The sequence below is a fragment of the Leiobunum rupestre genome, chromosome 1, assembly GCF_980474605.1.
Source record: "Leiobunum rupestre chromosome 1, qqLeiRupe1.1.hap1, whole genome shotgun sequence".
Taxonomy (NCBI): Eukaryota; Metazoa; Arthropoda; class Arachnida; order Opiliones; family Sclerosomatidae; genus Leiobunum; species Leiobunum rupestre.
This window is the reverse complement of record NC_143384.1, coordinates 66,350,370-66,365,974: the sequence shown is the minus strand read 5'-3', so window position 1 is coordinate 66,365,974 and position 15,605 is coordinate 66,350,370. Positions and strand designations below refer to the sequence as shown.

At 32.6% G+C, this 15,605-nt stretch overlaps 1 protein-coding gene across 1 annotated transcript; it reads right to left on the bottom strand.

Moving 5' to 3' along the window:
* Positions 1-321: 321 nt before the first annotated feature.
* Positions 322-13,600, bottom strand: LOC149966173 (cubilin-like). The gene is made up of 10 exons (XM_090167457.1): positions 13,316-13,600; positions 13,033-13,198; positions 12,946-12,990; positions 12,211-12,416; positions 11,105-11,261; positions 10,854-11,029; positions 5,367-5,544; positions 4,244-4,488; positions 1,702-1,816; positions 322-416 (listed from the first exon to the last, which is right to left on the bottom strand). The coding sequence occupies exons 1-10, from the start codon at positions 13,598-13,600 to the stop codon at positions 322-324; spliced, it is 1,668 nt and encodes a 555-aa protein (XP_090023583.1).
* Between the last annotated feature and the right edge of the window lie 2,005 nt (positions 13,601-15,605).

Genomic DNA, 15,605 nt, shown 5'->3' with positions numbered 1-15,605 from the left:
TTACCTCAACTCTCCTTATTACCATTTTTCTTCGTGCCATGGCGTAGAATCAATATCAAAGGTTCTCAAATAAATCAAAAATTATTTGCCAAATGAAAACGTATAAAATTGTAGGGCCCAGGGGTTTTATTATTAATAAATGGTGATATAATTAGAAACTTGTTCACCCGTGGAGAAACTGATTCAAAAATAACATTTCAATCACTTTCTAAAGCTCTTGGTATCGATTACTTTATTGATATGATATTTATAATATATTGAAAACAAAAATAAAATCCATTTTATGGTAGCGTAATGAAAATAAAGAAACGTTAGCTTAGTTTAGTTAGGATAATCAGAATCTAAGAATTCGCCGGCTGTTGGTACTGGAGTTGGCATTGGTGTTAACATATGCAGTACTGATGCTTTATCGATTTCTGAAAACACAAAAAAAATTATTAATTTTTTAAATAATTAAAGCAAACCCTTCAGAATCGTTTTTCATTTTTTAAGCTTTAAAAAGTTACCTATTGACTTTTTCCGTAGTATTTAAATACAATTAATAACAAAATATGCTAGCCTCTTATGGTAATCTGGGTTCTCTTGTAGAGAATAACGGTAATAAGGAGTGTAGGGAGCTGTGTGTTCGCGTGGCATGAAGGGCTAAGGGCTTGCTCGTTCCCCAGCTTTGGTAACGGTCTTTGCAACTATAACCTAAAATCACTCACTTACTAGGTTTATTTTTTTATTGACAAAAAATAAAACAAAATGTTTTTCATTGATATAAATTATGTATAACATAAAATTAAAGCTTCGATTAAAAACTTGTATCCTAAAATCTTTAATCAAACAGCCCCACGATCACGAAAAAATCTTAAAAAATTGTTCAGGTAAAGAAATGACCTTAGACAAAGGTCATTGAGATTATTGAAATCTACGCTATTTTGAACCCAAATTAGAAAGTTTGACAATAATCTATTTATTCAATGAAATGTTTTGGGGATACGAATAACTACTCTAGCCGCCTTTAACAAGTAGGCCCAGGCCGTAATATTAGTTCCACATCAGAGTATTAGAGTGGACAAACCTATACACCCTTAGAAGACACAGGTAGGCAAACTAATACAAAAGCTGTTGAGGCTACGTGATTTCTTATCGTTTAATATATAAATTGCCACCCTAAGTTAAAGAGTGGATGCCGTTATAAGCTAAAAGTTCAAGCATGAAATTCGGAGAGGACGGCGTAGCTTAATTGGTAAAGGCGTCGGTTTTGCAGATTACGCGGCCAGCAGCTATCTGGATTCGAATCCCGGTGTCGCCAATAATATAAATTATATAAATATTAATTATTTTTCGCAGCTCCATCTACCGTGTCGTCACTTTCCCACGCCAAACAAACAACAACAACAAACACTTAACGATAATCCGTCCATAGCAATAGTCCCACTTCGATATATATATATATATATATCGATGTGGAACTAAAAAGTGACTGAATTTGGAAAGGCTCCAGTTTCACAGCCGTTTTAAAATAAATAAATTAAATTTTAATAGGTACCATAATTTTTTTCATAGTATATAACGCTATTTAAAGTGACCATGGAGGCCTGACTCTTTGGCACATAGAAAAATTATATCTTATCTCTCGAATTTCGATAAGAAGACACATTCGTAAAAAAAACATTTAAAAAAGGTTGTTTAGATTACATAAAATAAATTTACCTCGTCTCGTATCTTGATGGAAAAAGGCTCTGAATCCTGAGTCTGTGTTATTTTCATTTGTCACCAGCTTCAACAGTGCCTGATTAGTATTCAAGGAAATATAACCAGGTCTTTCCTACGAAAAAAAATCTTCATTAGGTATATAACGTTTAAATGTTAGCTTTATAAATGAACAAAGTAACTTTTTGGATAATGCAAAATAAGAAATATACATCATGTCTTAAATGGAGCCCCCTGCTATTGTTTCAAAAACTAATTTTTTATTGCAATTGGGAAAATTTTGATACACAAATTCTTAAGCTAGGGAATTAAAATTGAGCTTTGCAGTTTCACCGCAGCGACACCAATTTTAAACGTTTCCAGTGGCAATATTGATTGATTTTGGGAATAAAAGTACCAAATTCGATTCCAACAGTCAAGCGGTTCAAAAATAAAATAAATATTAATTGGGTCATTTTCCATTAGATTTTAGACAATGGGTATCATAATTTATGCGCAACATATAAAGATATTATTTAATACTTTGTACAAATTTAATAATGTAGAGGAAGGCCTACTTGTAAATTAGATAAAACAAGAAATCTGTGAACCGACATTATTGTCATTACTGGGATAATGAAAATTAACAATTTATTTTGAGAAACTCACGCGCAACACCCTCAAAAACTAAATGTGTGGGCTGGTATTCTGGGACACCCCTTTATGTTTTGCCAATTTGTTTTATGAAAGATAAATCCAAGGTTTATTTTTACACGTCACATAGGATTATAAATTTTTATGGTGGCTCTCAACAATTTTGTTCAAAGTTCGGGGATTGTTAGACTTAGATGTTACGTGAAAAAAACTAAAGAGAAAAGTTACGCTGAGCTTCCGTTTTGCCATGGCCACCAAGTGTTTCTGACAAACTAAAATGAGAAAAATTCTACGTGAAAAACAGGGGTAAGTGACAAATTCTAAGGGTCTACGTTACTTTATCTGACTGAATTAATAAGCTCCTCATATTTCGATAGATATCTGACGCCATTTTGCAAAATGGCGGATATCAATATCTCATAATTCACCAATTAATTTGAAATTTTATAATTTACAATATCTTTGAAAGATAATAAGTCCTATTAATTTAAATAAAAATGGTGGATGTCAAAATTTATTACGGTCATAAACGTTCCCTAATTATCCGTCGATTAATCTGAATTTTTTTGTTTCATTAAATGATTGAATAAATAAGTTCTTTTTATTTTGAAAGGAATCCGAAGCCATTTTGCAAAATAGCGAAAATAAAAATATCTCATGTTCCGTAATTATTCGTAAACTATTCTGAAATTTTCTACGTTTCATTATCTGACCGAATAAATCAATTCCATTTTTTCTAAAAGAAATTCTGCGCCTTTTTGCCAAAACAAAACGAGTATAAATGTATCTCTTGATACAATAAATTCCGATTTATTATTGTTATTAGTAAATTATGGGCAAATTAATAAAACATGGGTAAATTGAATAAATTTCGGCCAGTTCAAATAATATTGTGTAAGATCTTATATTATTTGGTTAGCTGAAATTATGGTTAAATTAATATTAAATTGGGAAATTTCTTTAGGGTAAATTCATATAATTTGGTTAAATTGAAATAATATTAATTAAGTTCAAATTGCATTGTCTACATTCATATACATTTGGAGAAATTCAAATGACATTTTGTGTATTGGAATAATATTGGGTTAATTGCTATAATATTGGGAAAATTTAAATTATGTTGCTCAATTCATATGATGTTGTATACATTTGATTTTCTCTAAATTGTTATGAATAATACTCAATCACTCGGCAGAAAATCTCAGATTAATCGGATACAGATTACCGAACTTATCGCACCATGATTTATAATTATATTCGCCATTTTTAGAAAAGGCGTCGTATTTCTATCGAAATCTAATCGTCCAGATAATTTAATGTAAGAATTTTAATATTCATCGGCGAAAATATTTAGGCAGTTATCACAGCATAAGTTTTACAAATATTTTATATTACACTTAAAATTACGAGGTATTTATAAAATTTAGCTCGAATTCCCTCTTATTTGTGCAAAGCAATCCAAAAATGTAAATTTGACTATTTTCTTTTCATTTTGTTTTAAAGTTTTGTAATTTTCCCATGTTAATTTACGTTGAATATTTAGAAAGATTAGAATCGGTTGGCATTGTTAGGTAATTGAAATCTCTTAGAGAATATCTTAGCTTCATGTATGAGCCTTGGGTATTAGCCTAGCTGATTGTTATTACTACAAATCAACTTTTCGAATTTGTCTATTTGGAGAATACTAAATAATGTCTGGTAAGCACTGATAATGTAAGTGGACTGGCCAGTCATTTATAGGAAAAACAACATTGTAGACCATGCCGTGTATCTCAAAAAGGGATTCCTGGATATGACCACATTACTAAAGAGGAAAGGTGTTACCTTTTTGAGATTTCAAGTGGCGGTGTTAAAGGACTAAAGTTTGTTAGATTATCTGATGTAGGACCTTAAACTGCGTGTAACTTACGTTTCCGCAAAACCGGGCGTATTTCGCCGTTTCAATTTCCGCATTTCCGTTGTATATTTCGATGTAATTGGAATCGCATCCGCTTTCGGATGAGAGCCGGAAATCATATACGTAAAGTCTTAAATTCTTCCCGCTGGCGACGGATATTTCCCAAATGCAAGTCGCCGTTTTGTTGTAAGCGCTGGGGTAAAATGGACTCGTGAATGAACCGCGAGGAGCACGAAGCTTTCCTCCACATCCTTGACCTGGGAAGCAAAAAAAATTATAAATAAAGGGATATTTTACTGAATTGTGGGCCCCATGTTCCTCAATTGTGGGATCCCTGATTATTGACTTGAAAATTAAATTTGGTATAAATCAACTTGAGGAGGACCCCTCAAGTTGTGGGCCATGGGCCCCTAGAAGAAAGCAAACTTCGGCCTACCCCGGACGCCGTCCCTGAAGATAATTCTTTAACAAAACTATTGGTTTGAATGAGGTTTGTTGAGTTTTCCTACTCTCAGAAGGCGTAAAAAGCGCTAAGCATTTACGCATTAATTATGTATAGGATATAAAAATTTCCAAGATTGAAAACCATAAGATCCTACTCGCTGGCTGTTTACAATCATCAATTTAAGCACAATGGCCTCAAACCTACGGTAGTAATATCTCAAAGACACAATCTTTAGAATGTAATTAAAAATATTACAAATATTTTAAATAATTAAATTAATTGATGAAAAATCCAATTATTAAGATATATAATTTAAGAAATTTTCTGTTTACTACCACGTTAGCGCATTTGACCCTAATATCGATAGTTAGGAGTCACGCAAATGCAATATCTTTTCAAGTGCGAGGTCACGATTTTACTCATCGCAGCTTGTTGTGCCGATCACTTAATTCTAAAGCCATCCGCTATACACTTTTGGCGTTCCTCGTAGAACTACCGATGTCAGAAAAACTAATTAACAAATATATATTCCAAATTAACTCAGCTGTTATTAATGCTCGAATTTAACTAAAAAGCCTCGTCGCCTTCTCTAGCCGGGATAATAATTTAAACATTATAAAACTAAATTAAATCATTTCTATTTTAAACATAATGATTGAATGGCAAAGCGGCATTATAAATTAACAATACCTTTATCTGTGGAAGTATAAGAAATGGAGAAGGTATCGATTTGATCCAGCGTGCCGGCTGGTCTCTTGAAATGAATGAAGAGGCTTTCAGCAGCGGAGTGAACTGTTGGAGGATAAGAAAACCCACCGCATTCTTGAACTAGCAAATTGGACGCATTCACTGATGAGCCATCGTATACCTGAAAGAAACAATTGTTCACTGTTTAAACTCTATCCCAAGGGGAATAATATAACAAAATACAAGGAAAGTTGAAATTGAAATATTAAGATTCCACGATAGTGGAATCTTTATAAGGGGCCAACATGCTTCTCCATAGACTTTAAAGCAATATTAAGGCTATCAAAAACGTAAGCTTTTTTTTCCACTTTAAATTTTAAGCGATTTTCATGCCCAAGATTCAGTATTAGGGAGGCTAGCGATAGCTTAACGGGTTTGTTATTACTGTCAACTTAAAATTTAAAACACTTGATAATCGCAATACATTGCATGGTTTACTCGACAGTAGGTAAAATGCTACCGAAGGCTTTGCTTTATTGAAACATTTTTGACATGACGGCTTTACTTATCGGCTGGGAAGTTCATGAGCAACCCTGTTCCAAAGTTTGAAAATAAAATTTTTGGTCAGTACCGCCTTAAAAGTTTTAAATCTTCTCAGTGTTAATAAACGTATTATTTGTAAATAAATTTGGTTGTGGTGCATTTAATTATACATAAAGAATTATTTAAAAAAATAAAATAGCCATAATCTTGTGTAAATTAATTGTAATCAACATTTAAAAACTTAAGCCTTTGCACCCCTGTACGTATACGGTAATAGCTAAATTATACAACTTTTTTATATAATAATTAATCATTCTGGATCGAATAGTTTTTACATATTTAATGTTAGCTATCACATAGTACTAACTATTATTACTAAACATTTTTATTAAAGTTAATGGTATATTTGGTTGAGCTGCTTTGAAAGGAACGGATGATTCGCTGTTTTCAAAGTACATTTTGGCCAATAACTTTTTATTATTTAGCTTTTAGGTCGTATTATTGTTCAATCTCATTCAAGGGTTCACTTAAAGCCCTAATTCATAAAGCAGTAGTTTATTTAGTCAAATTGTAACTACAAAAGTAAGTTTTGAGGTGGTCTCCTTGAAAAGTAGCGGAACTATCACTGTTTTCAGAGTACATTTTGGCCAATAACTTTTTATTATTTTGCTTTTAGGTTGTATTATTGTTCACTCTCATTCAAGGGTTCACTTAAAGCCCTAATTTATAAAGCAGTAGTTTATTTAGTGAAATTGTAACTCCTAAAGTAAGTTTTGGGGTGGTTCACTTTGGCCCATTACATTTTATTATTTTTCACACTCAGTCAAGGGTTCACTTAAAGCTCAAATTTATAATTTATTGAAATGCATTAATGAATATATAGCTTTCAAAATTAAAATAGCAGAAAACATGTATGGTTTGCAATATTTTTTGTCATTCACAATTGTATGTATTTCAAATTTTAAATTATTAAATAAAGTTTCATTGAAAATTTTAAATTTACTGTGAATAAATTATTTTTAACATTAAATAGTAATTAACGTCCCTAAAATAAAATAAAACCCCAGATGAACTATTAAAAATGCAGCTGACATCACTAGGATCGTCCTAGAGGCCAGGGTTGTCCATAGGCTCTAGAGTCTAGACAAACCGGACATTTGGGCGTCTGTACGGTCTGTTAACGTCCGACAGACAGTGATATCAAGTCGCCAAATTGAAATTTCCCTCACAGGGACTTAAAACTTCCCTTTTTGACCAAAATTTCCCTAGTTTCTTTGTTAGCCTCCAGAAAGTGATATTTAATACATAGCGCCTTCTAGGTCACCAATATTAAACTATAATTTATATATTTATAATTTTCTTTTTATCTTAATACATTTCATTGCTTTATATGTTATAGAACAATTAGCTGAAAAACAGTACGTTATTACACGAAATAACGTTTTTTTTACTTTTCCCCATTAGTTTAATCAACAGAGTTAGATGACTAGAAACTATAAATTATTAGATCAATTATAATTGGTTATATAATTTCTCACACTGCACACGACCACAGTCACCATTCCGAGGAGCAGACGAGTCCTCGATAATAAAACGAAAAAGTGGAAAGCAAAATTGCAGGGGTGCCAGGTTAATAGAAAACATTAAGCTTTCTTGCTAAAATTACTCTTTTAATATTTTTATAAAATTAAATCAATTTTAAATATTGTGATTATTTAGATTAGTAACTTAACTTTAAAATCACCCTACGTGGAATTTCCCTAGATTTCGCAAATTTTTAGCCTGATTTCCCTTTTCCCTTTTTGCATTTTTAGGGGTAAAAATTTCCCTTGATCTGGGAAATTTCCCTCGACTAACCATCACTGCCGACCGACGTCAACCGCGGATTTTGGGGCGTCCTACGGACGAAGGAAAGATCCGAGTGTGACGTCAATCGGATGTCCAAAGGACGATTTTGTGTTTGCTGAGTTGACAATGTGGGTTTAAGAAGCAGCGTTGCCAGATCTGAAATTGTCGTATCTAGGCCAAAAAATTATCGATTTTCCTGGTACATTATCGTACATTTCTTTTTAGAAGTCAATTTGACATAAAACAATTATACATTGTTTAGTATAACATATTTAAAACTATTTTAAATACCGTTAATTACATCCAATAATATAGTAAAATATCCCACAGCAAAGTATTGATCTGTTCTATTTAAAATATTTTTATAAATTAAACTTTTTATTTTCCAACTTATGGCTTTCTTTTACAAACATTTATTTTAGGCAAAATATGCCCAGTGAGGCAGAGCAAAGGGACAGCTATTAAATAAAAAAAGCTTTTATCAAAGCAGTTGAAAGGTTGAAGTAAGGGGGAGTAGTTGAGATCTATGAAGGCGCAGATATTGAAAATGTTTTAGATTTAAAGAGTTTTGTTTTTGGAATTTTCAAAAGCGAAATATATTTCTAAAATAATTTCCATCGATTTTCCTCACCTTTTATATATTTTAAAACCCTTCCCTTAAATTTGAGCCTTGAAACTAACAGTAAACTGAGAAAATATTTAATTGTGAAGGATTACGTGTAAAATGACAGCATTTAACTTCTATATACACATATAGAGTAGTTTCACTCAAAAAGCATGGGTGACGTCGTATCACGTGACACTGAAATCACTGTATAAATACATATATAACAGAAACTGAACTAGAAAGAGTCATAAATAAAAGAGATTTGCAATAATTCTAATCAATACGGTGTTCAAGTTAACAGAGAAAATTTGGATGTAACTATGGCTTGTATTTTCACAATCAACAGATGACATTATCTTCCTATAGAGAGCCTGCAAGTGCAAAGAGAGCCGTGTGTCTTGCCCTGTGGCTTAGAAAAGATAAGTCATTGTTTTTCTTCCAATAACAATAAATTCTAATAGGCCTTTCTTGAAAGAAACAGAGAAACATGGCGTTTTAATGTAACTCTTAAGTCTCTTTTTTTGTGTGGATCTTCAGATTTTCATTAGGCATGCCAAAACTGTATAAAGCTCCGTGTTGTTATGTGTAATTCTACCATGGATTAATAAGGTTAATTAATAGAGTAGTATCGCTCTGTACCATTGGGCTATGGCCGCCATGTTGAGGGTAGTTTTTTATCTATAGGAAAAGCATGGGTGACGTCGACATACGTCACGCCGATATTACTCTATTCATGATTCTACTTTAAACGCAAAGTTTAAAAATGCAGACTATGATAGATAGAAATAAGTATATGACATATATAACATCAATTTAATTCATCAAGATAATTAGCTTACATAGAACGTTGCCAACTCCTTTAACCGTTTAATTTCTTTTATATTCATGCAACATTTTTAATTTAACACAAAAAGTAAATTAATTAGGTTATAACTCATTACGAGTACTAATTTGCAAAATAAATCTGCACGAGCTAGTTAGAACAACGTAGCAGATGTCTATCGGATTGAAATTCAACGCAAGAAGCCCAGAAATAAGCTTTTCATTTGAAAAATATGGTGCCGTATCATCTATCAAGCAATGTAGCCTACCTCGTATTTTTGTCTTTTTCTTTATAAATTTTGGTCATACAGCCCTATTAATTTATCCATGTCTAAATGCGTGTGATTTTAAAAATTGGTTTAAATATTTCGATTAGAATAGAAAAAATTCAGAACTAAACACGCGTACTCATTTACAATTTAAAATTTGGTCAGTTTACTGTTACAGTTTCAAGGCTCAAATTTAAGGGAAGGGTTTTAAAATATAGAAAAGGTGAGGAAAATCGATGGAAATTATTTTAGAAATATATTTCGCTTTTGAAAATTCCAAAAACAAAACTCTTTAAACCTAAAACATTTTCAATATCTGCGCCTTCATAGATCTCAACTACTCCCCCTTACTTCAACCTTTCAACTGCTTTGATAAAAGCATTTTTTATTTAATATTATCTAGGCTCGAAAATAATTGTAAAATTTCAAAAATCATAATTACCACGATATATTTTTAAATGTTTTTAAAATAAAAATTGTTTTTAATACCACGAAATATCCGTTACGTTCTTCTTATTCTTATTTTTAAACAATTTTAATTACTAGTCGAACAGATTTGATAAACCATTACTAAGGACTAATTAGAAATCTGACGCTCATAGGTGGAATTTTTCAATACGGATTCTTTAATCGCCATATAGCTAGCGCGGCTCTGAATTACCTTACAACATCACCATCGAAAATACCAGTCTCTTTCTCCTCTATGTATAGAGAGGATGAGGCTAAAAATGAGATGGAGTTCCTTATTTAACCTAAAGAATCATACGAAAAAATTCCATTTTCAAATTCAGGAACCTAATTCCGTTCTGTGTCTCATTATAACAGATTCAATTAATCCCGTTTCTGTAAAATTTCAACCCTCTACTTCACAGGAGACTAGCGTGGAAAATTCGATTATGTCACACCATTTTGTGGTATTTTAAAATGACTGACGATCTTTCACACGGAAGGTGTTCGAATTATTAAAACGATGTTCCATGAAGATAACTTTGGGTGCTAATAAATGAGGCTAAACATAGCGGTTGTTCATAATATCTTCATTAGCTGGAGATGACTGTCCCGTTGTTTTTTTTGGAGAATTGGAGTTTATTTATTAATTGTGTTTTAGGTTAGAAACTTTAGTGCCGAGTTGCCGACTCGGCAATCTCAAGTGTTGTTCTCGACCTTCGCCAGGTTTATTTTGAAAATGGACAAAAGTCTCTTCCTAAAAACAGGAGGGGTGATATCGAGCTTGATAATCGCGATCTTTACCCTCAAAATGGTGATCACCTCGCTAAATCATCATTTTAGACCAATGATAATTGGAAACCATGACTATTAGTCGCGAGTGAAGGTTGAAGGCCAAGAAGAGTTATTTTGTTGGTTTATTTTTAGTTATAGTAGGAAAAAAATAAGTTTTACCCTTAAAAACCTATCTGCACAGGCAATAGCACCACTACTACTTATTTGAATTGAGCCGAAATAAAGAGAAATAGTTCTTCCAGTTCTGGCGGTTACAGTGTAGTTGCAATCAATGGCAGCGGATGAGGACGGACTAAATATTGACCCGAAATCGTCGGTGAAATTTCGACTGCATTCTAAAATTTGAAAAAAAGGTTTATATTTTTCAAAGATTTAAAACATTTTGTAATTTCTTCTGAAATAATTGTTACCAGCGGCTTTGTAAGTAATTGAAAATCCTCTTCTGGGTGTTCCGGAACTGGTGTGTAAGGAAAGTTTGAGACTTCCGGAAGCGTACGTGTCGTTGAAGAAGTGATCTCCACAAAAACGATGCAACGACGATTCCCGTGAAGAGTAAATTTGGTTTGGCTACAAAAATTTAATAATTGTGCTTTTTTAAAAGATAGAAAATTTGGTGTTAGCAAGCGACTGTAATGCCGCTAAACCGTCAGGGAATATAATTTTATTTTAATACTTATGGTAATATATATTTCAAATAAAATTATGAATTTAAAATAATCCTAATTACAACTTTCATTCAATAATTTACCCAAAATATAAAATATTATATGACAGTCAGTGACGCATCTTTTAAAGGAATCGTATCTAAAGACCAAATAGTTATTGCATCGCCAAATGAGTTGTTGATATCAACCGGAATTAAAAACTATTGTTTTATTAAACAGTTATTTTCGGTTTTACTTTATTAAAAATAAAGTACGTTTTTTTAAACTAATTTATTATTTTAAAGGATAAATAATATTTATCAATTTAACAAATTTTAATTATCTTCACCAAAATTTCTTAGTTGACCTTAAAATCGATAAAATATCTGAGATTGAACTGGGAATTTACGAATTTAAATGTCCAATTTTTGTTAGAATATATATCGAATATTTAAATTGAAAGCAACCTTCTCACTGGTGTTTATTTGTAGAATACTATATTAATTTTGGTAAACACTGATAAAGTGAGTGGACTGGCAAATCATTTACCAGAAAAACAAAGTTAAAGACCATGCCATGTATCTCAATAAAGGATTACAAAAGAGGAAAGATGTTCGCATTTCATTTTGAGATTTAGAGTGCCAAACACCATATTGTTAGATAGATTGGAGTTTTCCCCTTTTTGTTAGAATATTTATCAAATTCATAAATTGAAATTTTTCAGTTTTTGTTAGAATATTTATCAAATTCATAAATTGAAATTTTTCAGTTTTTGTTAGAATATTTATTAAATTTTTGAATTGAAATTTCACATTTTCTGTCGGAATATTAATCAAATATTCAACTTTAATTTTAGGCGTTTTTAAACTCACCATTCCGAGGAGGTTCACCTCCAGATAGGCGTCGTTTTCGCAAGGAAGATCAAACTGTGCAATCCGCATGTGGACTCGGTCGATTAACGTTTTGTTCCAGACGAACTCCCATTGGCATCGAAGATTTCTCGGGTAGTTTTCTGGATAGTTCGGAGAGGTCAAAGTTTGGGTTGTGGTCGTAACATTGAGTAATCCACCGCATGAAGCTATGGTATAAAGGAAAAATTTATTTTCAGTAGTACACGAATCGTGTCCATGTAAATTAATTTAAAACCTATAAAAATACTTACGTAGTCTACATAAAAAAATTTGGTTTTTGTGTTTGTTGTTCGCTATTCACGACCTCAATTCTTAACCACCCTGGCGATAGCCCGAGGGAGGATTTTCAATTATTAACCGATTTCAATGAAACTCGCGCTTCAGCAATGTGACAACCCGAGGAAGCTTTTTTAAGGTGGTATGGATGGTTTAGGCTTGGAGCTGATTTAAGGAGGTTTGGGTGGTTTGGGCGTGCCACGACCGTTCTCGGTCTAATACCATTCACTGCCAGTTCTGACTGTCTTTTTACAATAAAAATATTTCATTTATATCCCCGTTTTTTTTAGAGCCCGTCTCCACAGCGTTTGTTCAGTATCTCCTACGCTGTCAGCAAACTGTGGGGAGAGGGCAAACGGGTTATTCTATTCTGTTTTTTTTGTCCGCCAATTTTTTGTTAGAGTCTACTCAAAGACAAACCAGCTAGTTGGACCACCAGCCGGAGCCCGGTTGCTTTAGCTTGTTCTAAATAAATAAGATACCAAAATACGAAAAATTAATACTTACGTGTTTCCGAGGTGTACGTGAAACTAAATCCCTTTCCTTGAACACCAGAAAAGTCCGAAAAGAAGTGAACCCACAGTCGATTCGATGAAATTATTATTTCATCTGGACTCACGGAACCACAAAATTTCCCAACTAATGGAGAGCTTCCCGAAAGACCATCTCTAAGCTGCAATTCAATTTTCTATCATTAATATGGAATATAATAGGCTCCTTGTACAAGAAAAGAAATGAAATGTGGTTACAAATTAAATCGAGAAGTTTGGATGGAATGGTGGTGAGTTACCTCGAGGAAATCTGCTATACAGGGTTCGGATTCATTACGATTATTCAATCCGGAAACTTTTTCAATGTCGAAATTGTTTTGAAATGTTAACTTCAACACCTTGTTTGGTTCACCTTCAATCCTCCAGACACAGTTAAGTCCCTCTTCGTATTGACCATCGGAATCAGTATCGAGAGAATTGAGAGTTCCTGTCACAGTTTGTCGCAAACCGCCACAACCCACTCTTTCTCCTAAAATGGGTTTGATATATTTTAAGATTAAGGTAAATCTGCATTTATTTGCCATACTTCACTACGGGAGTTCTTTTTTAAAGAGTATAAAAAATCGGCAAAAGGTTATAGCGTTTCAATATATGGTTTTAACATTGCTTTAGACTGACCAAGATTATAGCCGAAAACTGTTGAGTTTTATATTATGGTTGTGACCAACAAATACACAATTTTTAGTACAATAGGCTAAAAACTACAGCAGATATCACTCAAGGGATAAACTTTTTATCTTCTATCTAAAATAAAAAATATCCTCTCATTAATCTATTCACGAATGATTAAAAAAAATCTAATTTAACTTCACTATTGAATTGTAAAGTAATTTGAGCATTAAAGTAACATTACCGTAAGTCGTTCTGTATATAGCTCGGAAACCACTCCTTTGAACGCTGTTATCTGAGTAGAATAACACAACCATTTGGTTTAAACTTGATTTTACGACTGTATTTTTTTTATCGTAGCAAAAAGAACCGATTCTTTTGTTGAGAGAGGTACTGTTTCCATCAAACACCGACAAATAATCATTGCAGTAATTGATGGAACCTTCCAGTTCAATATCTACGACCGTTAGCTCTATTGCTCTGTCCGGTGCCATAGTGATATACCAAACGCATCGCGAGCCGTCATTGTACGGGTTAGGATAAAACGGCGATGAAATGACTCCATTTGGATCTGTCAAATTGCCTCCGCAATCTGAAAGAAATCAATACAGAATTGAAAGAATAAAAACCTTTCAAGCCAGCGGAATTTCGCTTGAGGTTCTGGTTGAATATTTGACAAGCTCATTTTGAAAGAAAATAATAGAGTTTAACGGTAGAAAAAGCAATTTATTTCCGTACTCACTATGCAAAAATAATTAATTTTCGTACCCGAAATTTGTCAGTTCTTAAACGGTCTTTCAGTTTAAGTGCGCAGCATGAAATTAAATATTTGTGCTGTTACAACAAACGATCTACGAATTTCAGTTTTCACATTGTGAAACTAGTTAAATTGAAAATAGTAAAACTAGTTACCATAATAGTTGATGCAAGAAAACGAGAACCACCGTGGGTCGAAAGGTTGAAGTGGTAAATAACCATAATAATTATACGCGGTTGATGCTCGGAATACTAAATTGGGAAAGACCCCGATGACGGAATTCTTAATAACTAAGGAATAAGACTAGATAATAATTTATTTAAATTTAAGTTGTGGTGCCATCGTTGAATGGTTCCCTTTTATTAATCAATTGGTGAATTCCCTTTAAAATTTAAAAAACATAACAACACTCCTGCAGTCAAAAAATCTCAAACTTAAAAGTTTTTTAAGTAGCAGAGTAGGATTCACAACAAAAGCGAAGCGATAAAACTAGAACCTCAAACGTGCTTGTCAGAGATCCAAAAGGGTACGTGAAACTGCCTAAATCCTTTTCATCGTGTGAACTCTTTTCTAAATTTGGCAATCGACGGGGCAGAAAATGATAAATTTAACATTTTTGAATCCTTAAAGCACAGAAATAAACTTAATACCTGAGTGGATATGAAATATTAGGCCTTCGTGGGCTATATGAAAAGGTTTGCGGAGAATTGATGATGACTTTTGGTGAACATTTCTAGCTTTTAACGCACCGTTGGTTTTAGAAAACATTGATATGAAACTAAAGGAAGTCGCATTTGCCCGAATTGTGTAACAAAAAAAAATATTTTCGCTTATTTAAAAATATGGGTTTAACATGACTGAATTTTTTTTTAATTTTAATTTCGTTCCTGAAAACTAGTTTTTAAAGGAAAGGTTAGTTAAGTTACTTCTGATATTCCTTACAATAAATTGCAAGATTAAATACACAGTAAAGCATTAAACACTAGAAAAAGGAGCGTAGTCAGTAAATATATTTGAAATACGTTTTTTAAAAATGGGGCAAATTATCATTCGGATATTTTATTTCTTAAATAAACTATTCCCAAAGTACCCAATTCGATCACATTAAAATATTCAGGTGAATTAAATATTTACTGGATATTGCATAACGCGCCAAAAATCCA

What these genes read in the sequence shown, in the direction of transcription:
- LOC149966173 (XM_090167457.1), bottom strand. Translation starts at nt 13,600, where the DNA reads ATGGCAAATAAATGCAGATTTACCTTAATCTTAAAATATATCAAACCC. An exon ending in GCTGGTGGTCCAACTAGCTG is followed by an intron (nt 12,417 to 12,945) that starts GTTTGTCTTTGA and finishes TTTATACCATAG; the next exon opens with CTTCATGCGGTGGATTACTC. An exon ending in CCATCAAGATACGAGACGAG is followed by an intron (nt 417 to 1,701) that starts GTAAATTTATTT and finishes TTGTGTTTTCAG; the next exon opens with AAATCGATAAAGCATCAGTA.